General features: G+C 54.4%; 1 protein-coding gene across 6 annotated transcripts in view; it reads right to left on the bottom strand.

The window, feature by feature from the left end:
* The window catches only part of CADM1 (cell adhesion molecule 1), a 151,338-nt gene that overhangs the window by 19,086 nt on the left and 104,704 nt on the right, over window positions 1-27,548 (bottom strand). For 5 of the 6 annotated variants that reach the window (XM_054222989.1, XM_054222991.1, XM_054222987.1 and 2 more), the window contains exons 5-8: window positions 26,041-26,196; window positions 15,922-16,021; window positions 13,084-13,256; window positions 8,877-8,948 (exon numbers count right to left, since the gene is read on the bottom strand). In XM_054222989.1, coding sequence (XP_054078964.1) covers window positions 8,877-8,948; window positions 13,084-13,256; window positions 15,922-16,021; window positions 26,041-26,196 — 501 coding nt within the window. The remainder of the gene's footprint in view (window positions 1-8,876; window positions 8,949-13,083; window positions 13,257-15,921; window positions 16,022-26,040; window positions 26,197-27,548) is intronic. The other variant, XM_054222992.1, reaches the window with a different exon arrangement.

Here is a 27,548-nt window from a genome sequence, read left to right on the forward strand (position 1 = left end):
CTGCTGGTTTAGCGGGCCGGCTCCTCCCCACACCAGCGTCACCTGCGGGTCCCTCCCGACGGCTTCGGGCCGGCAGCAGAGCCCGGGTTCCGCAGAGTCCCCTCGGTTGGATGCAGGCAATGTTTCAATGAGTAAAAGCGCACAGGTACGTGCAGAGAAGCGCTCTCCCGCGTCGTTCTGCAAAGCGGCCCCGAGCTTGAGTTTTGTCGTTGCAAGAGCAGCCAATTCGCACCGGCGTGTCCCCTCCTCCCCGCGCTGCGGCCGGGCTCTCCCCGGCACCCGCGCAGCAGCGGAACGAGCAGGACCCCCTCCTGCGCGACTGAGCTGGGGACAGCCCGGGTCTGACTTTCCGAAGCACCAGTGAGGACAAGGATCACACAAGGAATACACCATACTTACAGATACGAGGCCTACATGCTTTAATTGTGAGAGCAAAAGCAAATAAACCCTGCGCAATTTAACAAGCTGCACCAAGCTTCGCATAAGGGATTCTCAAGCTGTCGTTAGCCTGCCTCCCCTGCCAACACGCGCTGGTCTCGTCTTGGCGACCAAATCTACCGCGCTTCCAGACGCCGGCGCTTGCTCTCCTGCCGGGAGCTCCGCGGGAGGCTCAAGGGGAGCCTTCGGAGCCGGGAGGAGAACAAGAGCGGGGCTGCGCTTTGGTTTCGGGCAGCAATCCCCCAGCGATGCCTCCTTTTAACCGAGCAAACGGTGGAGGGGCAAATGGCGGTGGAGGCGGGGGGAAAGCTGTTGTTTGGAGAGGGTGGGAAAACCGAGTATTAATTCCTGAGATAGCACCTTGGCATCTATCAATAGTCTCAATTTACTGTCTTCCTGTAATAAAAAAAGTTACGTCAGCTTTTACGCTAAATAGAGCATCTGCCGAAAGCAAACTTGAATTCACGTGCTGGAAAAGATATTAGTCAAGAAACAGTGCAAACTGGACAGTGCAGCTCGCTTCCCCGTCTGGGGACAGAGACCGACAGGTTACAAAAAACAAAGTTCTCAAGCGGTTGTAAGTGCGAACAAATATCCAAGTCAAACAACATGTTGGCTGCAGCTGGAATGACAAAGTTATGATTAGCAAATGGTTTGGATGGTTGCAATAGGAAACACAGACCAGTTAAAGTTTAGAGTGAGTTTTCTGGAAGGCCGTTTCAATCCCAGAGTCTTCTTCGAGAAGAAGGACCGCGTGCACGCAGCGCTCCAGAGGAAGAATCTCACGTTAAAGCAAGGCGAGGAACGCCCCGGCCACAGGCACACCACTACAGCGCTCGCGCGGCAAAGGAGAGAGAAACTGTCGCGCTCGCTCTGGTACCACAGGAATGAGCACGCGTAGAGCTGCGCGCGCACCGAACTCCGCCTTACGCAGCAGGGAACGGCCCCGGCCCCGCAAGGCTGCTGCTAGCAAAGCCCGCAATTTTAAGACGGATGGGCTAACGCTGGACACGCTTCCCTGAATTCCAGGTGCCGCTGACTTCTACTTCACCGTCAAGAAGAGCCGTGCTTCTCTGCCGGACCAGGCAGACGGCACCCCAGAGATTAAACTGCTGCCCACGTCCTAGAAGAAAAGTCATCGCTTCTCCTCAAATAGGGACCGACAAGAAACTCCTTGATCCGTCTCGGACCTAACTAAGGTTGATTGAAGCCAATGAAAGGCTTTGCCACCACCAAAAGGCCCCGTTCTGGTCCTGAGCCGTAGACGTGAGCAGCCACACAACCGCAGGCGGCCGACGGTGACCCCTCACAATGGTCGGTCGCTGCTGAAAAGGGGCTGTTTTCCGAGATGCGGCAAAGCAGAGGAGGTAGAAAGCACAGAAACAAAGAGGCTCAGTGTGGTACCTTCCATCTTGAGACAAAGATAAAGGCTGCCCTTCCTGATTTTAATCGCTAAAACAACAAAACGTGCTGTACAGGGAGCAGTAAAACAATGCAACGGTCCTTCAAAATCTACGTGTACATAAATCCCCCAGGGGACTGCTTGGTAACTACAGAAGGTATCCAAGATTGGGACCGCTGCCCTCTATAAAGCGGCACATTTCCCTTAATCGTCATTTCTTTTCAGCGTCGGTCCCAGGAAGAGAGTTTCGTGTGGCCAGCTCTCCAACGAAGACGCTACCACACGTCGTCTGGCGATACAGATGGTGTTATCTGCCAGCTAAGACAACTCGGACGACACCCAAGTTTTAGGCACTCACCACTTCATTAGGTAGCTACACAAGCGCGCGCGCACGCACACATAGATACACATATTTATAAAATTACTGCAGGAAGGCATCTGGGTGACATTTAGTTGAGTTACGAGCTCCATCGCGATGCCTCCTCATTTTTTCAAATGGATTCTCTCCAACTTCAAACTGTTTGCGGAGTGTGACAGACTGGGCCCTTTAAACTCGTCCGTAATTAGTCCACAGCCTCAAACAGAACGAGCGCGATGGAGGAATATTAAAACCCCGGCAGCAAAATTAAATTTGCCAACTCGTGTGCCTGAGCTGCAGCGCTGCAGCAGCACACGATACGCTGGAGCTTAAAAACACACGGCTATTGTAAAGAGGATTACAACAGCGCATCGTCCAAAGGATGGCAAAAAACACTTAAAAAAAAAAAGTAAAGAGGTATTAATAAGCACAGATATCCATGCAATGTATTGCTTTTTAAGATGCTTTCTGAACTGAAAACAAAAGCCAATCTGACCGCTGACTTGCGGAGCTCTCATCCTTTCTGGTTGTCCGGGCTCCCCAACACTTACTGACCGGGGCGAGCACGAATTCCCTCAGGCTGCTGGGTTCATAGCAGCCTTGGGGAGCAGCCTGCAGCACTACAAACGGGACGTCTGCGCCGTTTCAGGCCCTCGTGGCTAGCGAGGAGCCCTGCAGAGCTCCCCATCCTTCCCGCGGAACAAGCGCCCGCGGTCCGCCAGCAGCCTCGGGAGCATCGCAAAGGGGCTCCGCAAACCCACGGCGTGGAAAAGCCCGGCAGGTCCTCTCCCTCGCCAAACGCTCCTCGGCAGGAGGGGTGAAAACGTGCCCTGCGTTACGGTACTCCACGACCATGCTCCGTCCAGCAGTTCCAGCCCGCGCTGAAAGCTTTTGCGTCCGGGCGTGTTGCAACGCACCCCGGGGACGGCAGGATTCGCGGAGCAGATGTTTCACAAAAACAACCACAATCTGGATGGAAGTTGTGTGCAACAAGAACAAAAACATTCCGAAATTAGTGCTGCGGCTCCAGCTACGCCTTTCTGTGTTTTTCCATAAGGCTCTGCCGGGATTTGGGGTTTATTTCAATCCCAACCTTGCAAACACTGAACTGCTCCGTGGTTTCCCCAAGCCGACAACGTGCGGTGCCGGCACAGCGCTGGCTCCCAGCCGAACCCTGGGCTTCAGAGGGTGGCCCACGGCGCTGCCAGGCATCCCACAACCCCGGGCAAGCCCCGGCCCCTCCTCTGCTCTGCCCACAGCCCGTCTCGTCCGGCGGGGACACGTATCCCCTGCCCGGCTCCCTCTGCCCTCGCTCTCCTCCACACGCACCTCTTCTGCCCAGCAAAATGCTGGTTTCTGTACCACCAGCCATGACGGCAGGCGTGACAGTACCGCGTCCGCTACTGCCTGGACACGGTAGGAAAAGACTACATTTTATTTCATTTTATTTTCTGTAACGGGCCTGTCAGCTACTCTCTCTCCCTTTATTCCCTTTAATGCGGTCACATCCTGGATGGAAATGTCAGAAGAGTGCGCTATCATCTTTAAATTAACTTGACATTTTACCGGGGACATGCAGAAGCTTCAATGGAAAGCGAAAGTTAAATAATAAATAATTTGGGGGAACAAATCCCCAGGCTGAGTGCCTGCACGGTGGCACCCAGCGCAGGAGGACCCGGGGGCCCCGTCCGACCCGCCCAGTGCCTGGCGACCGCGTGGGCACCTCCTGAGGGCTGCTCAGAAAATGGGGAGAAAAAGCTGTAAAAACGCCCAGAGGGACAGGCTGGAGCCGACCACCCGCCCCACGTTGGGATCGGCTGGGGAACAGACACAGCGTTCCCCAGTGACGGTTAAATTCCACCCGAACGCCGCCGCCAGCAGCCGCGCTGACTAGATGCGAAGCCTGCGGTTCTGCGGGCACGAGCGTACTTCAGCAATGCCCCCACCGCCCCTTCACCTCCCGCCGCCCCCCCGCAAGGTAATTTGTGCAAAGAATGACTTCGATCGCGTTCCTCCCGCCCACCGCCTTCTTGGGTTTCTGTTGGAATGAGCCCCATGCCACTGGAGGTGTCCACACAACCAGCTGCAATCCCAGCGGAACAAACTTCCACTGCGGATCAAACCAGCATTCTCCTCATTTTGAGGAAGTTTTCCGGCAGGAGAATTCGTGCTTTGAACACCTGCTCCGCCATTTCTCCTCAAGGACTGCGGATTGCCACGCACTATCATTCCTTGGGTAGCTAGGATGACACAAAAAACCAGCCACAGCACCCGCCTGGCGCTTTCCAACCCAGTTCCTCCGGGAGGTACGAGCACACCCCAGGAATTCCGAAGCCAAAACCCCTGCCTGTGATGCCTCAGCCCCCTGAACACACACGCACCTGCTCCCGGACGCTCTAAGGGATCGGTGGGGTTTAAAACACGGTCTAAGATGGCATTAAAGAGAGCCACAGCGGAACCTGGGGCTTTGCCGTTGATTCCGTTGGAAGATGGGCAGCGGGGGCTCTGCAGGACCAGCAGCATCCGACGCACGGCTGAAGCGCTGGTAACGTGCGTGTGTGTCGCACCCCCACGTCTCCACCGAAACTGTTGCCAAGGCACCTGCGTGATCCGTCTGCGGAGAAAGCGTGATAAATGCAAATCTGCGTGCACAAATAATGGGGTAGGTCCCGGGGCGCGGAGGTGTACGTGCTAAGCAGGACCAGATGGCAGCAAGAGGATGCTTGAAAAGGCAGAGTAGCCGCCCCGCTCCGCGCCGGGCCCAAGGATGAGGGCTTTGCTGTTATTAAGAACCTTTATCTCCCAGGAAACAACGGCTGTCCAAAACCAGCATTTCAAGGAACGACTCCGGGGGTAATTCAAATGATGCAGTTTGCTCTGCTGCATCGTATTGTACATCTTAATGAACAAAGCCACAAGGACAATTTGAACTGATAAAAAAAGGGCTTGCCAGCGATAACAGCTGAAACGCCAAAGGACGGTCGGAATATCAATGCAGTTGGAGGATATACGAAAAAGATCAAACTGTCACGCAGGAAATCTTTTCAAGCACCTACACTGAAGCAGAGCACCGGTGACAGAGGAAAAGCTTTAAAGGTCGTGCTGTTTCGGAAACTTCACCACCGCTCGGCTTTTCCTTCCCCTGCAGAACGCGGCAGGGCAGCTTTGTGGAAATCTGCCCCAAAACCGCCCTGCCGTGAAACCGCTTCACGGGCTCCTCGTGCCTTCGTAGCTCAAGCCTCCGGCGGCAGCCATAGAGGATCTGCCCTTGTCAAAGAAGAGGGGACGGTAAAGGGACCCGGGGGGTGCGGGGAGGGACTGGGAGCACCGGGGAGCGTGGGGAGCCGCGGCCGTGCTCCATCCTACACCCGCATGTCCAGCCGTCCGTCCTTCCCTGGCTGCTGCCCCTCGAGCTGGCCGAGCAGCGGCTGTCCCCGCTCCGAGATGAACTCCTTGGGACAGGGCTGCGCTTCCGCGTCACGCTGGGACGCATTTTGGGTAGAAATACCGCAGGCAAGCAAGGAAGAAAAGATGTCTGCCATCGGAACCTGCACAAAAGGGGTAACCTGCCACGCACGCGGAGCGGCAAGCGCAGCCCTTCCAGACTCTTCTGTTTGATAGGGGAAAATGAATCCAGACGACGCTATCCCCAGTAAGACGAAAGGATGACTTCCAAGAATGCAGTTTCCATGGGGCGGCTGCTAGGGACGACAGCGGACCCACAGCATCAGATTTAGACACAGAAACCGTTTCCGGGCAGGTCTTTCCCTTTTTTTTAAAAATTAAACCAAGACAACTGTTTCTCAGAACTACTCTGTGGTTTCAGGGGACGTGGACTAGGCCAGTATCATACAAGAAATAGGGGGAAAAAGACAAAACAAACCAGATTTCAAGTCCCTGCATCCTCGGGCACCGCTCTCAGCCAGCGGGGAGAAGGAACACCCCAGCTGCTACCCAAGCGCTTCTCTCGCGCTCCAAGAGTATCTCAGCGGCTCGGTGATGACGGGAATTAAGGTATCAATTGTCTCTCGAGGCTTTAAAAAGTGTTTCAACACCCCTGTGCTATGTAATTCTAGAGATTATGTTAATTTGACCTAATTTTTTCCCAGCTCCAAAGTCTCTTAACTATTGAAGAGCAAAAGTTCTGCAGCTCCGCGCTGCCTGGAAAACCTCAAAGCAGGACACGGCCACAGAAAGAGAAGAGGGGAGGGGAGGGGAGGGCTCAGCTGCTCTCTGTGGGAAAAGCAGGCTGAGCTCGTGGGCAGAAGATGGGAAGACACGCGTCAAGAAGACTCAGCGCTAGCTCGGCGTCAGGGAAGATTATAGAAATTTCTCTCGTCAGCATTAACTACTCTTCTTCCTACATACCGCGAGCAGAAACCGCTGGAGTGAGCGAACAATATTACATTTTCATGACATTTCCAGCTCCTTCAGCACTTCAGAGCCCATACAGACAGGCACCGAGGAGGCGATGGAGACCCACCTGGGTTTTGCCGACAGGGTCTCAGCAAGCTTTGAGTTTTAGATCCTCCATCACTGCAAACAAAGGTGTGAGAACAAGACAGGGCCGCCTGTCCTGCAGTCGTGCCTCCCCAGGGAGCAGCACCCTCACGAGGGCCGCGCCGGTCCTGCGGGCAGCGCTTCGCTCCGGTGGGAAGCTGACAAGGAGAAATGGCTGGGAAAACGTCTCGCCAGGAGGCCTCCCTTCCTGGACACCATCGGCCCTTCCTCTCTGTGTTCGAAGCAAACCCGTAGCAGACGTCAGGAGCGATTCCTCGCAGGTAGAGACTCCCCAGCTGTGGCTGTGGGGGTGCTGGGCACCTCCTGGGCATCCACAGCTTCTCAGGGAGGCACAAACCCTCGGGCTGGGGCCACTGCCACCCCTGGACCACGTAACAGCAGCAGCCAGAGCCCACGGCACCCTCCAAAGGGGCGCAGGCAGGAGCGCTGCTGAGAGCCGCTTCTCACGGCAAGAACCGCCCACCCCCCTTCCTCTTTTTAATACAAAAAAAGCTAGAAAACTACTGCGGAGGAGAGCCTAGGATCCCAGAGGCCACTGAAAATTCCCAAACAATTTGCAGCGCTTGCAGCAGAAGAGCAAACAGCAAAACCACTATTTGTTATGAGCGGCCCCTGCCTGGGAGCCTGAAGGACCAAGGGCGATCCCAACGACGGGCTGATAACGACCCAGTTCCCGGGAAAAGGACAATCATTAATGTTCGCAGGCACGGCCAGCAACACAACAGGGTCAATCAAGCATCAAGACAAATTCTTCCTTTGAGCCTCGCAAACTTCACTGAAAGCGTGAACAAATTACCGTGGACCCAAAGGAAACTGTAGGTACGTCCATTTACTTTACACCGAGCCGCGGGACGGAGTTTCTCTGCAAACGGCTCTTAAGGAGACTTCAATAAAGTTTGAAACCTACTGTGAAATGAAAGCTGGTTAAGAAAACAAGAACAGAAATAAATGAACAAATCGCAAAATGGGAAAGCGATCACGGCAGAGCGTCCCAAGCATCCCAACGGGGGTGCCTGGGGTTGGGTGCTATCGATAACCACCTGGAGGGAGGAAGACAGAGAATGGGGAGGGCTGGACAACACGATGGTGGATGGCAGACAGCGCACACGCGGTGCGCGGTAAGGCACGTCGGAAGAAAGACTTCAACTGCTTCTCCATGCCAGCGGAGTCTGACTCGGTTGCGAAAACCTCAGAAGGAAAGAAGCCACAAAACACCCTGCGCAGGACAGCTAGAGTCAGCCGAGCAACGTCGTAAAAGCAAATAAAAGGTGAAGGCATTTACACAGGGGATGGTTTACAGCAACAATAAACACGATGCCATTAGCTATTCAATGGTCCATTCTCACCTTCGGTTTGTCACCTCTACCTCCAAAAAAAAAAAAATAAAAAAAAAAGCAAGCAAAAGCAAAAGCAGTGGTTGAAATAGAAAAGATCAGCGAAATGAGAATGCAAATGATGACAAAGAAACCAGAAAGGCCTTCCCCACGAGTGGAGAGTCGGGTCTAGTGAGGAAGTATGACGGATGCGTGTGACAGAGAGAGGTGTCTCGTGATCAGCTGGTTGGTTTTATTCACCTTTTCTCGCAAGACAGGGAAAAACTCAAAATGCTAAAAGCCAGCTCCCCAAAAAGGCTCATACCGATGGCGTTGGACTCACTAAAAAACGACTGGTGGGATTCACTCTTCTGGGAGAGCGAGGCAGAGGGCTTAGCACAGAGACGGACCAAACACCTAGGCACGAGAGAAAGCATCTCCGGTCGCATCAGGTGAATTAAATTACCACAGACCAAACTTTCTGCCTCCCAGTAGAAATTGCTCAGAAATTGATACTGATGGGGTTGAGGCTGAAACAACTGCCCGTGTGAAATGAGCTCTACGGCTCTTCGTAGCCTTCGTTTGAACGCACCCAACATTAGCCGCCACGAAGTGAACTAATAGCTTTTTCTGCCCTGCCACGGCAACTGCCGCCTTGCAGAACCACCTGCCGTAAGGACTATCCGACTCGTCGGACTGCCGGACCAGGGCTCGCACGCTACCGTGGGTGTATTTGGTGAAAAAAAATAATTTTGTTGTTTTTCCCCAGGCTTCACGCTCTGCTTATATACATAAAAGACAATAAACATTCAGGACATTTCCAATGGTTATGAAGGTACCGTACCTGTGATGGTGGTAGGGATGGTGGTGGTAGTGGTGGTGGTTGTTGTGGGAGGAGGGATAGTTGTGGGGGGATCTGGATAAAATATAAAAAGGAAAATAATAAAAAAGCAAATTAAGAAAAAACAAGCAGAACACAACAGCGGTCAATCGTGATCAGAGAAAAACAAGGACGCAAAGAAGCAGCGCGGCTGTGGGATGCCCTCCCTCCTCTGAAGCCAGGTGGGGCACCCAGCTGGCCTTGAGGACCGCGGGCCAGATCCTCCGGAGCCGGACACGGCTCCCGGCGCGACCCGCGCCTCGGGACCCGCGCCAGCCGGAGAATCTGGCCCCAAAACTCCCCCCCTCTGGCCTTCTACAGCGCTAAACAAAAATTAAAAAAAAACAAATAAAACCCAGCATAAATTAGTCAATGAGAGAGAGAGAAATGGAATGGGAGAGGCATAAGAAAAATAAACTGCACGCTTTCCACAACAAAAAGAACAGTTTACAGGTACAAAGAGAGACACAGCGATGCTTCGTCGCCTTTCTAAATATATACGGGAAATCCCAGGTGGGAGGTTTGCGTGAGGGGCCCCGCTGCGCTTTACAGGCTAAATATCAACAGCACGTGGATAAATCGCGCTTTCCTCCCCGGGCCGCTCGCCTCGCTGTTCTTCCGCTACCAATACACGTCAGCAGGATGTTAAAAACTACTTCAAAGACAGTAATAAATACAAAGAAATCAGAACATCGTTACTAAATATCAATTTCAAGGTAGGAAGAATTTCACCAAGATCTTTTAATAAAAAAAAAGTCAATATTTTCCTGACAATTTCAGTTGAACGCTCCTGTTTTGGCTACTAGGGCATCGTTAACGAGAAACCCAGACCCGGGGATGTTTCTCCTTGGGACTGATAACCATTTCTGACGTACGTGACCTGTGGAGACTCAAACACTGCCGCTCCTCACGGCGGTTCCGTTAGGTACGGGGGCACATCCTCATCAACATTATCGGGCAGGAGAAGGTAGATATGAGGAGATGTAAAAGGAAAAATATGTATCAATGCCCAGATGATCAAACTGAATGCGCTAAGTAGTCGGGAAGACTTTGAACTACGGCTTCATTCGGCAATAATAGAGCATGAAACATTTCACGGGCTTTTGACTCTAGGTTTCCTCTATAGCATGTCAACTCTTCATCGCTAACACATCTGCTGCTCTTTTATCTCCAAGCGAGCTCTCTCAGATTCCCTAATTAATACAGCCGAACTTTAATTATATGCTGCACCTTTATTATATTCCCTGCAACTTCCCAGAAGTTGAGAAACGTGACCTCGGAGTTTGCTGGGCTGCGGAGCGCTTATTTACGGCTATATTCTAAGCGGTTATTGCCCTTCCCCTACCTCCGAAGCACCCCGGTCCCTACACCTACGCCAGGGTGGCCCTTGCTCGCCCCTAATCCATGTGTCTGCCCGGGAGCCGTGGGGACCGAAGCAGCTGGAGCACGGCAGGACCCGGGGAAGAAACTCCCTGGCCTTTCACCAAACGGCACGGGGAGGATGCTGTACAGCAGACTCTTCCTCCATAAAAGCAATAAAAAAAGACCGTGTGCTAATTGCACTGGAAGTTTCTAGCAAACGTGTCTGCCCACTCCCACGGGAGGGAAAAGTGTGAAAGGGATTTTAAAAATAAACGTGCTTTTGGTGTCAATGTGACTCGACATCCTTACAGCACGTGCGCGGCAGAGGAAGGTGTGAAGCACAGCTCAGCAGCGGGTATTCTGCAAGCCCTGCCTGCTGGAGGCCGTCGGCACGGAAACCCATCCCTTTGGGATGGAGACTACAGCAACCCTGCCTCTCCCGGAGGTGTGCCGGACCACGGCTCTGCCATGCCTATGGCTGCTGCCTAACGACCCCCGGCTGCGGGGGGACTGTGTCCCTAAGGCCCCGGTTCCCAAGTTGAGGTGATCCGGGGGAGCTCCACGTCCATAAGGCCCCGGTTCCCAAGTTAAGGTGATCCGGGGGAGCTCCACGTCCATAAGGCCCCGGTTCCCAAGTTAAGGTGATCCGGGGGAGCTCCACGTCCATAAGGCCCCGGTTCCCAAGTTAAGGTGATCCAGGGGAGCTCCACGTCCATAAGGCCCCGGTTCCCAAGTTAAGGTGATCCGGGGGAGCTCCATGTCCATAAGGCCCCAGTTCCCAAGTTAAGGTGATCCGGGGGAGCTCCACACTGACAAGCGGCGAGAGCCAGCCCCATCTGTGGCCAGGCACGTCCTCCCAACAGCTTGCACCCAGCGCCTGCACGGAGGAATCCCAGTGGGGACGGAATATCTGCTGCCTCGTGGTGGGGAAAGGTGCCCGGGGCTGGAGACGCGCGGGCCAGAGCAGCATATGGCCGCAGGCAGCAGAGCCGCCCTGCAGGGATGGCCCGACTGGGGTTCTGTCGCAGGAGGCTTCAGATGATGGCCACAGCCCAACCGCTTCCTCCACACCAACGCCTCTGGATTTCTCCCTTTTAAACTCAGGGTTAGTAGGATTCTTTATGCCGTCCAGAGTGCCGGATCCTAGCGGGATGCTCCCAAATGTGCAGAAACTGGACGTGATGAGATGTACAACCATTATCTGCCCGCAAGCTCCTGACAGACCACGAAAAGCCCTCCCCTACGTGGCCAGAACGTCCGCTGGACGCTTGAACTAGAGTCCATGGGCTCACATCCCCTGGGAACCTGCACCTCCTTTGAAATACGACTGTCTCGGGTCTCCTCCTGTGGGTTTCATCCTGAGGGGGAGCAGCACTGAGCAAGTCCTGCGCGGTCTAGTTCTCGCCCACATCCCAAAGGCAGGATAATTAACAAGTGTGAGAGTTAGTCTGAGCTCCAAATCCCAGGTCAGTGACATTGGTGAGGGTTGATCTAGTGCTTACTCGGGCCAAAACAGGTCCATAAAACTACGCAAGGAATAAAATCAGCTCATCTACGACCGCTTTATGGCAGTAGCTTTCCATAGTTTTAATCTCACGGGGAACTGCCTGCGTCCTGTTTCAACTTCTTTATTGCTTCTCCACAACAGCAGTCGTTTCTTTAAACACCAATGTAAACAAGGTTTTTTCCATGAGCACAGAAATTACTCCATCACAAATGCGTATCTGACTTCATTTTGTACGCTGGAGGCTTTTGGAGCTAGAGGCACTAGAAAACCACCCACCTGATGTGGCGGATGAGCTCAACTTCAGCTCAAAGTCACAGTTTTGGTATTATCTGCAGTCTTTGGGCGAGTTTCTAAGACTGGGCTTGAAACGGCTCACGTGCAAGTGGCGTTTGGGCAGGGGATGTCAACTATTTATCGGGGCCTGAGCAAGAACGAGGGAGTTTGGACCGCAGAGCTTCCAGCGGCTGCTGCGCGGCATGAGCTTCAGACCAAGGCGAGTGACCGTCCCACCCGAGTAAGAGGCAATCCCCACCGCGGGCTCAGCCCAGCCACGCAACCACCACTCCTCACAGGTGAAGCTCTAATTCGCAGCCCAAGGGAGTTGCTCATGATTAAACTGGGGGATCGCTCTTCGAGCGCCTCCTGAATCTTCATTATATGCAACACCTCATGACGGGAGCACAAGGTCTAGAGCAACGGCAAAATAATGCGGAGGAACTGAAGAATTAAAGGAGGTACTTAATAGCACTTTAAAAAGATGCTGAGGCGCGTTTTAGCGTCTGCTCAGTCGCCACAGATAGGCTTAAGACATCTCATTCCTCCAGTTTATTTACCGGTTTGTAATTACCTAGGGATGCCGGCTGATTCTTCGGTAATTTAACTTGCTAAGGGAGGACCTGGAACCCGCCGCCCCCCGGGCCATTTCTGGAGACGCTGGAGAAGGTACTAGCGAAAGGCAAAGGAGTCAGCAGGCCACAGAACCTGCCAGCTCTCCCTGCGCCCCTGCTCTGCGTTCCCCTGGGCTCGGCCCGGCAGCAGGACGAGGCGGGCGCGCGGCTGCGGAGGAGGGAGCGCAGCGGGCTGGGGAAGGGGCTCTGCACCCCGCGCCCCGCACCCCCGGCCCCAGGAGCAAAAGAAAGGGTTTTCCAGCCCCTACCCCAGCCCGGCGCAAGGCAGAGGTGCCGGCAGCTATCTGTAAATCTTGCATTAAGCAAAAAGTTAACTTCTGTCAAAGCTTTCAGAGCGCGGTATGTTGCAATTAGGTGTAAATGAGTCTAGAAGAACGGTGGTTTTCTCACGTACCGTATACAAACAGCATGTAATCCGCATGTGATTTCCCCACCGCGTTTGAAGCCTCACAGCGGTATGTACCATTATCTGTTTTGTTTAGGTTACTAATGAGAAGGTTTGAACCAGACACTACAACGTGTTGAGGCATCTCATCATCTACTCTTAACCACCTCATGTCCGTAGGCCTACAGAGGAGGGAGAAAAAGAAACAGTCACATTACTATTTTCCTACGGTAAAGATGGCATCTTCAATAGTTCATCCACAGACAGAAAGCCCAAACCAAGAAAAACTGTAAAGAAATAACACACACTTTTTTGCACTACTCAAGCCCAGATGCTGTCGGGCTTCCTCAATTTAAATTTATTTTAACCCAACAGGAAACTGTATCCAGACCTTAAGTTTTCTGAAAACACTAATGCAAGCAGGAAGAAAGTTCATTAGTGGTTAATCATTCGCTTGTTCAGAAAACCTGAAATCTTTGAGGCTATGGACTAAAGGTGCATCCACGGGGTGCTCTGAGCGCAGATCTGGGCAGCATGTGGCAGAACCAGTACGTTTTTGTCACGCTTGGCCCTTCCCCGGGGGCCGTGGCCATGCCGCTCCCCGAGAGCGCTTCGGCTGCCGGAGGAGAGGACGGACCTTCCCCCCGGTCCCGCCTGGCAGCGGGAGACCCTCCTGCATCCCTTCGCTCGGCTGGCTGCGTCGCTCGGGGGGGAAGTTACCCTGGTGGGTTAGAGCTAGTAAGGAAAGTGAGCGCTGGGGGGCCTGGGGGGGGTGCCTTCTTTTTTAAATTTATTGTTATTATTACAGTCTTTAAGCAGGAGCGAGGGGACTGACGGGCTGCAGCTGGGACGTGCTGGGAGCTCGCCCTGCCGGAGGCGTCCCGCAGCTCGGGCCTTTCCTGCCATCCCAAGGGCAGACGACTGCCCTGATGTAGGAGCTCCTGAAGCTCCGGCATCCCAGCCCGGCGCTGGGACGGACACGCCGCCCGCAAACCCAGCGGGGCACGGCTGTCGAGCTGGAGCTGGCTTTGGGCAGGGGCTCGGCGCTCCCCTCCCTCCCCGCCGCCAGCGCAGGAGCCACGGCACGGGCAGCAGCGGCTCTTTAGCCTCCAGAGGGGTGGAAAGGGCTTCCGTGCTCCCGGCTGCGCTCTTCCGAAGGCTATTTGCGATTTTGGAGTCCCCGGGTTCCCGGTGTGGCGTGCGCTATGCAGCAGCCTGTTTCCCACCCTAACGGTGACCGTCTGGGTGTCTTCCCACTTTTGTCACAGCCTTGGGGTTTCTGTGTCTAACCCAACACCACACCCGTATGAATGGCCAACCAGAACCCTCTACGCTCTGGCCTTCTGTTTGCCTCCCCCAGCGTTTACTTTGCCAAATTGCCCAGAGAAATGGTTTCGTTTAACTGGAGAAGCACCCCTGTTCGTCTTAAACCTCTGTAAAGGATTTGACGAAATCTCTTTGTCTTAAAAGCGTAGAGGTAAACACAGCCCATTATTTTACTGTGTATTTTCTTACGCTTTGAGAGACACGGGTGAGGTGACCTACCTACGCGGATCCCTAGCACATTACTAGCATCAGCGGAAGGCTAAGCGGCGTGCTGCCGGGGAGAGGTGTCTGTCTCATTTAACGTGTGTATGTCTTATTCGTGGCCTGGAAGAAGAAAAAGTGAAGCGGCCTACTCATTAAATTCCCAGCTGACAGCAACGGGGAGGAACTGCCGTTACCCAGGAGAGGGGGAATGCGAAGGGGCTCTGACAGACTCCGAGCGGGGAATCGATATTAAAATGGGATTCGGCAGGGGACGTGCCGGTCTCTAACGCACGGGGAGGGAATCAGCCTCGTGGCCAGCAGGAGGAAGTGGGAAGCAGGAATCGGCAGCCGGTTCTGGGAGAGGAGGTTCGCTGCCGCGGCGGAGGGCAGCCCCCCGCGGCTCCTCCCTGCCGCTGCCAAACTGGGCGGCTTCCAGTTCGCCTACACCCGCAGCAACTCCTCCGCTCTGGGCACGCTCCCAAGGAGACGCCGACAGGTTTCGGGGATGTTTGCAGAAATCTCATGAACACGATGAAAATAAAAAAGGATAGTAAATACTTGACAGCCATAAATCCGAGTGGAAGAGAAAGTATTTTTTTAAAAAATAGAAGTCGACAAAACTTAAATTAGAACAAGGATGAAAGCGTGGAAGAAAATCTACCCTCCCTTGCCAGGATTTTCCTGATGCAGTAATTCCTTCGACTAGGCAGGAAAGCCTCAAGGGCATGGGCAAGGAGAAGGAATCAAACTGGCATTTCATAAAAGCCACAGAGGGCACCGAAAGGGAGGAGCAGCACCACCCGGGCGAGAGGAGCAGAGAGACGGGCCGCCTCACCCGAGGGATCCGTTCCGCCTCTACCAGCGCTCAGCTCTCCGCTGCCAGTCTCGGCTCTGCGCACGGGCACCGCGCAGGGGTTGGGCAGGCGGCCCCCGGCCCCCGCAGCCGTACCGGCACCCGGCTGGCCCCCGAGCCATCCCCTGGGGAAGAGGGGTACAGCCGGGGGTGCCCCTTCTGCACCCGAGGGCTTGCTGCCCGCTGGCCGGGAAGAGCTCTCCCCGGAGCTCCTCCAGCAGAAACCCCGCGGCCGCCGCTTACGCGGGAATAAATGCGCGTCAAAAGAAACGTCTGAAGAGCGCAGCAGGTGCTCGGGTGCAGAAGGCACCTCTCCTTCACACTCTAACATCGTCTTCGCGGCAGAGAACGCCGGATTGAGCGTCTGCAACGGCAACGGAGGCTGAACAAGCTCCGCAGGCTTCCGCGGCACGGCCCCGTCGCCGCCGGGCAACCTGCCCCGTCCCGGGAAGTGGCCAACTTACTGTGGCTTTCCAAAGGCTGCGCAGGTCAGCTCCAGCGGCTCCCCTTCTCTCGTGAGGCCTTGCACCGGGTAATTCTGAGAGACCCGCACTTGAGGCTTATCTGCAGGACAAAAGCACCAGTTGGTGAGCTGTGGGGTCACAGGGGCCCGAGGCCGCGGCAGGAGGGGGGCAGCCGGCGGCGCGCGGCACCCCGGCCGGGAAACTCGCCCCGCCGCCCCCCGTTTATCTCCCAGCTCGCTCAGGCTAACAGGAACTCATTCGCCTTCACGCGGAGGTGAAGCCGGAGGTATTTGCGCTGCTCAGAAGCGATAGCTTTTCTCGCGGATCATATATTACTGTGTGACACCGCTCGGCCTCCGCGCATATTAATACGTGGGGCTCTGCAAGAGATGCTTGTTAGAAACACGAAAAGAAGCCGCGGCTGCTTTTGTTTAAACAACAGAAGATCTTATTTTGTCCAAACGAAGCTCTTCTAAATCCTAAAATAAACAGAGAGAATTAAAGCATTTAGTTAGGGAAGCAGCTCAAAAACACTTCGGGAAGACCCTGCAGGAAAAAAAAAAGAAGCCAAACCGCAAACCTGGAGTCCACAATTAAAAAATTCATTACCTCCTACAACTGAAACACAGATTAAAAACGCAATCTAAGCTGTAGCTAAAATGTTATCAGCGCAAGAAATCAATTCGATGCTACAAATGCCATTAAGCCATATATATTTTTCAGGAGTTTACTCAACTGTAAGGAACAAAGGAAGGCAAAAAAATCAGTATGCGTAAAGGTTGAAACCATTTAAATGTTTCTATTTCCTCTGAGAGTAACTGCTACCAAAAATATTGGCTCGCTGCATTTTATTAACCGTGTTTAACTCATTAACATGCTTCCTATGGAATAATAGAGATTAGAAAAAAAAAAATCCGTGTCAGGATTTAACCAATTTAAACTCTCATAATTTTCAGTAATGGAATAAGCTACACGAGTAAATCCTCTCCTGAGATGACTACACCGCAAACATTTTATAACCTAATCCCCACCGCAGATGCTTCTCGCGGCGGCTGGAGGGGCGGCAGCGCGGGGGCCGGCGATGCCCGGGGGCCGTCCCGCACCCCAGCACGGAAACACGCCTGACGCTTTGCACACACAAAATAACGACGTGGAAGTGACCGGAACGTTCCCGGCACGAGCCGGGGAAGGAAAGGCCCTTGGCAGGAGGGCGACGGAGCCACCCGTGAGACCAGCCCCGGGATGCCTGGGTCCCCCGTTGCAGCCAGCTGCGGGTACGGCCAGGGGGGTCCCGGCCTCGGAGCCTGGGGGGGGACACGCAGCAGCGGCCCCCAGGAGGGCGGAGAGCGGAGCTGAAATACCGCACGGAGCCTGGCCCGCGCCGCGAGCGCTCACCCGAGGCGTCCAGAGGGGCAGAGGAGTTACAGCAGGGGTTATGCGGGAGGTAAATCACAGGCAGCATCTTAAACGCCGCGCTCCCGCTCACCACTCTCACTCGCAATTCCCACCCCCCCGGCCATCTGCTCGCTATTTATTATTTGCTTTGCGGCAGTACCTAAGAGCCCGTGCCAGAAACAGGGATGCCATTATCCTGCGTGCCGTAGAACGAGCAGAAACCCCTTTCAGCCCAGTTTACAGGGGAAGAGAGAGGGCAGAGCGCCCTGTGCCGAGGAAGCCCTGCGCAACAGCTTCTGCAGCGCGCCCCTCCTGTTGCTCCCACCCTGTTTTCATTACATAAATTTTCGTATTTCTAATGAGCTGTTTACCAGCTGACGATTACTTATGGAAATCAAGAGGAAGGCGCTGAAGGCTTGCCGTACTGAGCATGAACCGCAGACCAAGCGAGCTCTCCCAGAATGGTGGGAGCGGAGCCCTTCCCTCTCAGCTTTCCAGCGCACGGTCTCCCATAAACAAACAGAAAAAGCAGCAAAGTGACCCCGTACCATTTCTTCCGGACACCGCGGAGGTGTCACCTGCGATAGCGACCTGGGCTGTGGCAGCATGCGTGCACGCGCTCGTGAAGACGAGAGCGCTCCCGATAGGGTCACCACAGCCCACGTCTCTCCCACCAGGACTGGCCAGTAAGCACGGCGGGTGCTGCGGAGAACGATTCCCCAGCCTGAGGGATTCAGGAGGATGGCTGGGCACCCCGGAGAACCCGCATTTGCATTAGGCTCCTGGTACACAAAAAAATTTCACTCGCTTCAACCAAGAATTTGGGGGCGGTGGTGTCGTTTTTCAAAGACACGCATTTCAACAATCTTAAGTTCTACTTCTATGACCAAGCGTCCCAGCTCAAAGTCAGCATCTATTTTCTTCCGATTACGGACTCCGTTAGCGAAGCTTTGTGAAAGGCCGAGCACTGTGGGATCCTGGGCTCGGTTCCTAGAGGGGACGGTGGCATTGAGCAGCCTACACCGGTCAAGTTGTGATGGCTTCCCAAGCCTGGACCGGTACTTTGCCACCTATTAACCCCGTTACCAAAAAGGCCGTGTTCCAGTGCCGGCGTCGGTGGCTGGATGACCTGGGGCAATGACTGTCTCGGATGGCGACCTAGGGCACAAGGCAAGCAGCAGCAGAGTTTTTACCACCAAGTGCATTCCAGCCGCCCGAGATCCTCCACTCGGAACTTCGTAATATCACACCGCCGGATTACTTCATAAAAATAAACGCTTGCATCTATGCATCTAAGCCACTACATACTCCACTGGCAGCCAATTAGATCTAACAACCCAAAGCTATTTCCTAGTACGCCTATTTCCAGCGGCCTAAAAAAACAGCCTAGTAATTTAATAAGGCACCTTTATTAAGCTAAATTCATTCAAAAGCTAAGAGTGATATACAAGGTTAAACAGCAGTAGTCTAAAGGTTACGCTGTAGCAGCAACCAATTTGAAAAACTTATTACAAACCCATTCTGCGTTTGATGAGATTTCTTTCACAACGGGCGCAGCGGGTGCCTGCGCGCGGGGGGACCGCAGCCTCGCCGGAGGGGACGGCCCGCCCCGATCCGTGCCCTGGTGGTTGGCCACCGTGCGGGCCAGCCTGACCCCGCGCCGAGAAATGCTGCGTACCCCACTCCCTGACAAAAAACCAGTATTTTAATTTCTCAAGCAATGGAGACGCTGGAGGCTCCTCCAGCTGTCACGTCGCGCAGGCGCTGGGTGGCTCAGCGTCCCTGGCTGCTGAGCTCTCGTAGTTGTAAAGCTCCGTGGTTTGGAAGTTCCCAAAGCACTCACAGAATCACAGAATGGGTTGGGTGGGAAGGGACCTGAAAGCTCATCTCGTTCCAGCTCCTGCCCCGGGCAGGGACACCTCCCACCAGACCAGGCTGCTCCAAGCCCCGTCCAACCTGGCCTTGAACCCCTCCAGGGATGGGGCAGCCACAGCTGCTCTGGGCAACCCGGGCCAGGGGCTCACCGCCCTCACGGCCAAGAATTTCCTCCTCGGATCTCATCTCAATCTCCCCTCTTTCAGCGTAAAACCCTTCCCCCTCGCCCCCTGGCTCCCCTCCCTGCTCCAGAGTCCCTCCCCAGCTTTCCTGGAGCCCCTTGAGGGACTGGAAGGGGCTGGAAGGTCTCCCCGGAGCCTTCTCTCCTCCGGGCTGAACCCCCCCAGCTCTCCCAGCCTGTCCCACAGCAGAGGGGCTCCAGCCCTCCCGGCATCTCCATGCCCCTCCAAGTTACTCTGCATTTGTCCCAGTTCTTCCTCTTATTAGCTGCTCGCCCAGTTTTTGTGCTATCAGCAAAGATGATTAACAGTGACTTTTTGAGAACTTCAAATGATTCATGGGAGCCCTGAACAGCAGCAGGCCAGGCACCCAGGCCCGCGCATTCACTCTAAAAATACCATCGCCTGCTGATTACTCCCTAATGACTATCCTTTGAAATCTGCCAGTTAGTGATTTCTTAATCCATTTAAATGTGCGCTCCATCGATAATGCTTAGATCTCATTAATCAGCCAAGATATCACGTTATACCGCGTCCGGTGCCTCACAAAAGCCTAAGCCTATTATTTCTACCCATTTCCTTCCGTCAGGCCAACCGAAGGTCTCAAAGGCGGGCCAGCTCTCCCTCTCAAAGCCCGTCACCAGGTGGAGTGACCTCAGGACCCTCGGCCGCACTCCCCTTCCCACCCCACCACTCCTCCGTGGGGCTGCCACTCAAAACCAAGCTGACGGCAAACACCCAGCCCCCCCAAGCGCCCCCTCTCCAGATGGGTGGGTGGCGTGACCCTTGGAGCTGCTGGAGGCGGGCAGCAAAGGCTTGGAGGTGGCCGCGGGACGGGTTTCTCCACCCACCCAGTGGCTATGTTCTCAGCCATTGCGGCCAGCAAGGATGCTAACACAGCATAGGCACGACTTCTCTGGGAGTATGACCACGTACTTCAAGAAAAGGCTGCTTTTCTTGGGAAAGGCACGTGAACGCTGGTTATGTTCTCGCCCTCGTGCCTCTCCCCTGAAATACAATCAGAATATGCATAATGAGGAGACCGTGAGCAATAAATTTAACTCTGTGGTGGTATCCAGTCATTTCACTGCGCACAAGAGCTAGCAGAAGCTGCCGTAGACAGCCTGCGCTGCACTGGACACGTGCGGTCCTTGGGGCCGTGCCAACCCTCGCAGCGTTGAATCATCGCAGCCCAGCAGCTCCTGGTCCTCGCAATCTCCGTGCGAGTGAGACGGCTCCCACAATGCCGCAATCTGTCCACTCCAAGCGCAAAACCTGCACCGAAACAGTCATCGATAACTCAGTAAAACACTCACGGACACACTACTCCTTCTCCGAAGCCCAGGTGCCTCCTAACCCTCGCCAACCACCACCAGCAACGCACCAGTCAACCCTTCCCAGCCACCGTGCTGCCAACTGGGGTCCGGAGACAGCCGAGAGCTGCCTTCCCATGTGGTGCTTTGGGGGGAAACCATCCAAAACCACGACTGAGGAAGCCGAGCCACGCACTGAAAGCAGGCTGTGGGTCGCAGCTCCACCACAGGGCAGCGACGGGCACCGTCCGACAGCGCCGAGGTTCTCCTGGAGGCTTCGATCGCTTACAGCCCCTCCAGAGGGGCCAGCCGGGACGCGGTGGGGTGTCAGCAGAGGATTTCTCTCAGCAGAACCATGCAGGTTAAGCAGGTCGCGCAGGGCTACAGATGCCAGCTCCACCGCGGCAGGCACCAGCAGAGACGTGGGCCCCAGCGGGGCTGGGACGGGGGGTGCAGCACGGGGCGGCATCTCCGGACCGTTTGCCAACGGAGAACACGACGGAACGCACTCCTGCGGTGAGAGAGGGGCAAAGAGAGCGTCCGTCCTTCGCCTAGCGGCCAGCCCAGCCCAAACCACGGCACAGTGATTCAGCTGAAAATTCTCCGGCCTGGAACGGGGGACTGAATCCAAGTTTTAAAACCCATTTTACAATGACCGTGTTAATTCCTGGTGTGCACCTCCTGGCAGGAAGGATGACAGATGGCATCCTCAGGAGAAGGATCCCGCGGGCCAGGCCGAGTTCCTGCCCACTTCAGGCGACTGCAGCTTCAAAGCCGCCCAGATCCGACCTCAGACTTCTGTCTTCAGAGGGGCACCGCTGCACCAGCTCCTCGGCCCTGCTTGGTGGCAGGGAGAGGGGAGCCGCGGCCAGGCGGGTACGGTGCCCATAAACACCGCCCTTTAAATATTTAAGCTCGAGCTGCTGCTTAACCCCGGGAAAGGCCGAGCCCAGGCTGTGCTCCTCGCTCCCAACAACATTCCTCCGAGAAAACCTTATTAACGAGCTTGCAAACGAGCACCCAACTGGGAAATGTCACAAACAAGAGTGGCTAATGCCCCAGAAAATCAAATAACCCAACACTTGGCTGATCGTGGTGCTTTTCATATTTACTAAAAGAAAAAAAAATTTAAAAAAAAGCCTTAAATCAAAGTTGCCGAAGGGGTCAACACCTCGCTGAACAAAACAACTCATTTATTCGTTTTTAGAAATCTCCAGATGATAAATTACGTTGACGTTAATCACTTCACTGCATACTATGCAATTAATATTGGTACTCGATAGAAATGTAAGGATTGCTGGAGATGCGACAGCACACACGTACGGCCAATTTTTAACATAATCGGCTGCAAAGAATTCCCCCATCCTAACAGCGGAGGCTGAAACAGATTCCATCGGTGCATATTTTAAAAGCCCACGTGTAGATATTATAAAAATGAATGTGCAATTAATTATAACATCAGAAAAGGAAAAAAAAAACCAAACAAGCCAAAGAAAATGCCAGATCAAGACTCTGACGCTTTCGCTTCCTGTTATCACGTAATGAGATAAGGAAAAGTACCACAAGGGCTGAACTTAAACGTCTCCGAGAATATCTGGTTCCATTCAATTCCTTAATGATATTTTAATGCATTTTGTTGCTTCATTTCCTTTCTAAAATTACACTCGACGCGCTGCCCTTCCATCCCTCACTGACGGCTCCGAACGGCAAAAAGAAAGCAGCCCCGGCCAGAACGGGGGGACGTTTCCAACCCGGCGCCACGCAGCAGACCGCGGCCGCCCCTCGCCGAGGGCTCTGCCTGCGCTGGCGCGGCCACGCATCGCGCGGGGAAGCGTTAGCGGCACGGGGAGCGCACGGCACCCTTCGTCAAACTCCGACGGTTCTTGGGAAGCATCGCCGGGAGGGTCTCCCGCGTATCACACAGTGCTTCTTTGCAGAGGTTTCTTTTCAACAACACACCCTGCATTTCTGCGGAAAGATTTATCTCCAAACTTCCCAAAGGGCCGCACTACGTACGCGCCAAACAGCCTCCTCCGCGGGCAGGACCAGGCGACTGGGCAGGAATCAGTCTCACGCGCAGCTGTGCCGACGGCAGCACGGCAGCCTTTCCCCCAGCACCCGCGCTCGCAGCTTGCTCTTGGCTCCTGGAGTTTAGCTCAGGGCACGGTAACAAGCGAGGAGAGGGCAGCAGGGAAGCCTGGCAGATAATGCAGCGTGGCTATTAGCCGGCCGCCACAGAAGCACCCCCTGCACAAGAGGAGGAGCAGGAGACCGGGTCCTCCCTCTCCATGGGAGATGTGCGCGCCTCGGCACCCCGGAGGATGCTGGGAAGCCACCAGGGCGAGGAGGCGGCGGCCGCACGATAATCGGGTGCAGCACAGAACCATTGCCTCGTGACACCTTGGCCCAGCGACCGAGGGGCGGGTGCCGCACGGGGTACACGGTGCCGCCAGGCTCTCTGTTATGAGGAACCCCACGCTTTCCCCCTCGGAAAAGCATGGAATCGCTCTGCCTGTCCCCCTCCGAGAGCGCTCTCCGCTTCCTGGGAAATGTGGGACAAGCCCGGCCTGGGGCCAGGAGGCCAACAGCCATTTAGAAACCTCTTCCCGAAGTTACCGAGAAGCTGAAACAACCCAAACCCCCGAAGTCTGCAATTTTCTTTGAACTGCAACACAGAAGAAAATGTTCAAATGAATTGTTTTTAAAACAGAGCGAAGTAGGTCACTTTGCAGGCTTAAATTTCTGCACCTTCCTTTCTTTTCTTAGTGGAGGAGGACATTTCAATAAAACAAATACACATTTTAGGCAACACCTCCAAATGAGCTGAAGTACAAACGCTCCAGATTGTCAATGACACTTAAGGTCCTCGTTTACCAAAAGACAGTTGACATCCCTAGCTTTAAGCAAATCACCTTACAAAGAGAAAAAGTGACTGTTCTGAAGGGAGAACGAAGGAGCCCTGGGGGAAGAAACGTCTCCCTCCTCCTCCTCCTCCTCCTCCTCCTCCTCCTCCTCCTCCTCCTCTCTGCCCAGCCACCCCACTTGCTGAACTATGCACTTTTCTGCTTGATTTTTTCTTTAAAAAAAAAAAAAAAAAAAAGAACAACCACCAAACTTTTGAATTGCATCTTACAGAAAGTATCTCCATGTTCCGAAATTTAGTCAGACAAAAAATACCTCATTATCTGAGAAGGCTCCATCCATCATCTCCTGTCCTTCCCCCACGCATTTCATGCTCGAGTTGGATACATTAAGTGCAGAGAAATACAATGTCTGCTGAGAAAAAATATTTCCCGGTGCCCTGCCAATGTTCCCAAGCAGCGGACACGCCGTGCCCTTGGTGGGAACGGGCAGAACTCCCGGGGAGAGACCGGAGAGCAGAGCCTGGAGCAGGGCACAGAGAACCCACGCGGAGCGATGCGCCTCTGGCTGCAGGAGCAGCAGCAGCCGGCGCAGGAGGAGCGGAGGCAGCTGATGCGCCTGGAAGGAACCATTGCGGTCAATGGAAATGCACCCACAGCAGTCGGGAGGAGCCCCTTCCTCTGCTGCAACCCCCGATCTAAAAAGCGACCGAGAACGTATCAATGAGGCCTGATGGCAGGTGCTCAGCTCCCCGAGGGGCCAAGCCCACGTGCCCAGGAGCTCTGACCGAGACGCCCAACCGCAAAGACATGGGGACCTGCCTCCTGCTCGCGCTCTCCCAACGGCCAACAAGTCCTCAGCTAGAAGCAGGAAAAGCTCAAGGGTAAAAGTCTGCTCTGCAACTGCCTTTCCTGCCCTAAGTTCAGGTCCAACAGCAGGTACTAAATGCAAATGTCTGGATGCGCTCCAGCACACCGAGTCCCGCAGCCGCTAATTGCTGGGAGCCGCAAGGCTGCGATGCACGACAGGTTCTTCTGCCGGTGCACTTCTCTCCAGCCATCTGCTGCTGCCCGCCGAAGGAACCGGCTGGGCTAGCGCGGGTCGAGGCCCCCTATATACATATAATCACTTTGAACAAGTCAGCCCTTAATTCAGACCAGAGCACAAACCCGAACCAGTCCGGCAGCCCTTCTCCCCGTGCCCGCTCCCTTCCGAGGAGGCTCCGCGCTACCTCCATTCCAACAGAGCTCCCGAGCGACCCGAGGGGATGCTGAGATCGGAGCCACGGGCAGAGCCCTTCCACCAAGGGGAAGGAACCCCGCAAGACTTCAACACCTCCGCGTGACAGGGGAGATTGGATTCTTTTTATTTCCCCGTTAAGTATTTGATCAAGCCTCACAAAGGTGCTAATGTATTATTAAAGCTAATGGAGCTCTACAAGAAATGTTAATGGACATTAAGTTTGCATAAATGAATTACGCATTAGCAGAGTCGCAAGAAATCTAGAATCTGCCAATTGAGGTAGTATCTGATCATTTCTGTTTTCCTCATTACAGGAACATTACTTCCCGCTAGTTTCAGAGATATGAGAATTGTAACCAAGATGTTCATAATGAAACTACATAATGAAGCAGGCGAAATAAATTAACACAAAACTTCCTCTTCCCCTTATAACGCAATGTTCTAGTTGAAGCGAACCTACAAAACCGAGCACTTTGACTGGAGCCAGCACCCGGGTTTCTGGGGCACCCAGCGCGCTGGGAGGACCGTCGGACTGGGCTTTCGGAGCCCTTTTCCGGGCGGAGGCTGCGCTCGCAACAGCGCCGGCATCTCCAGCAGCCGAGACTCAGGCACGGCCGCCCTCGGGACCACGGGTCTTTCCAGGCACCTGCTCATAAACCTTGTTACCGTCACACACGGCAGAACGGTTCCTAAACGAAGGGAAACACATTATTAACGCCGAACATCGTAGGAACGTTAGAGAAAACAGGGTGGCCTTAAGCAGCGGTGTTACTACCGGTTCCACGTAATTCGTGATGTAGGAAACCAGTCGGTGCTGCGTGGGCACGAGGTGCGGTACTGAGCTGCTCTGGCACGGCACCAAGTAAACTTTTGCCAGACAACTCGCAGTGGTGGCCGGCCGCTTTGATGTGGCAGGAGAGAAGCACTGTTCAAAGAGTTAGGAGGTTGCTGAAAGAAAAACACTCCCATTTAATCTCTTCTGACAATTACAAAGCCCAGCCAGGAACCTCTGACAGCGCAAACTCCACGTACAGAAAGTTACTTCTTAAGAGAGTGTACGTATTGTACCGCAGATGGGCGAGGAAAAGTCGCGGCTTAACCCATGAAGCGGTACCCAACGTTTTGCTTTCAATTTTTAAATAACAGGATTATAAACCCCATCTCTGCTGTAATTTTGTCGCGTAGTGAATAATTCCCGAACTCTTAAGGGAGCCATTTTCTACGTTGAGAGAATGAAAAGTTCTGCTACTCACACATGACTTCTAGGTAACGCTGCGTCTGCAAGTCTTTGACGGCAGGGTGATCCACCAGGCAGATGACAGGGACGCCGTCGTCCTCCCGTCCCACCTTCAGCACCAGCTGGCTGGTCACCGTGTACATGTCGGACCACTGCTCCACCTCCGACTTGCCTGCCGGGAGAGCACCGGGAGAGCGGGGAGTGATCGCGGGAGGATGCAGCCAGGTCTCCTCCCTCCTCTCCATCCCCGTGGGATACCCGGCCCCGCCCTGCAGCCACGGCGGCTTAGGGAAAGGGGTCCTCTCCGCCAGGCTACTGCCAGTTAACGTCCACACTGCGTCACCGCAACGACTAACAATCCCCTTACACCCTCCCCAAATCCCCACGCTCCGAAATCAATGAGCTACAAATCCCCTCCCACTCTTGAATCAACAAATTAGCTAGAAAAGCGATTAAACAGATTAACTTAATTAAAAATAGTATTGATAGGCTGGAGCATTTCAGCAGCGCTCGGCTGGAAGGAGTGGGGAGCAGCGGTGGCCGGAGCACCGGTGGCTTGTGGCTGCCTCAGGGACGCCACAACGCGCGGCCCGCAAACGAGGAGGAAAACAAGGCAAAACAGGAGAAAAAGGATTTTTCCATAACTCAGCAAGCGCTTGCTGACAACGCGCCTCCACTTCGGTTTCAAATATCCTTATCTGTGGCTTTTCATTTAAGAATTGCCAGGCACGAGAGTAACTTTTGTGGCAGAGGTCTTTCAAGCACCAAACGTGGCTGTCTGCTGTGTCACGGTGAAACGGAGGACGGCCGCAGAAAGCGACGCCCATTGATATTTAGAGGAAAGGCTTCCCGATGGGCAAAGCTACGCTTTCCCGCTACTCGCAGCCCACAACCGAGTATTTCCCTTTCCCGGCTTCTGTTTAAAAAACCCCCAAGGAGTCGGCAGGGCGAGCGGGTGTTGCGAGGAGCTGCCGCTCACCCCAGCAGTCTTCAAAGAGAAGGGAAAGCTGGGATCCGACTGCCGACACGAGAAGACTCAATCAAGGAGCCGGACAGGCCACGCACCAAGGGTCAAATACCGCTGCCCGCCGGAACGGGGCGGGAGGCCCAGGAAGGGGCGGGTGGAGATGGGCACGCCACGGCCACGGCAACCCTGCTGGGAACAGCGGGGCACCGCGTCGCGTGGCAGCGGGTCTGCTTTCCGCCTCCACCACCACGCCCTCCGCACCCGGCCTGCGCGGACGCTCGCGGGCGTCGGACTTAAAGAGAGGATTTTATCTTGCCCTTGTCGGGGGGCGGATTTGAAGTAATGAGTCTGGACTTTGGCAGAGAGCCCTTCAGGGTCTCGGAGTGGGTAAAACACAAAGGTGTTGTCAACCGAGCTCACGTCGACGTGCAGACTTAAACTAACAGCACGTCACACGCAATCAGAGTCAGCGACTCCAACGTGCAAATACCGGGAGCAACCAGACTTCAGGGAGTCGGAGAAACCCATCTTATATGAATATTCAGCGGAACACAGAG

Source organism: Rissa tridactyla, chromosome 17 (genome assembly GCF_028500815.1).
Source record: "Rissa tridactyla isolate bRisTri1 chromosome 17, bRisTri1.patW.cur.20221130, whole genome shotgun sequence".
Lineage (NCBI taxonomy): Eukaryota > Metazoa > Chordata > Aves > Charadriiformes > Laridae > Rissa > Rissa tridactyla.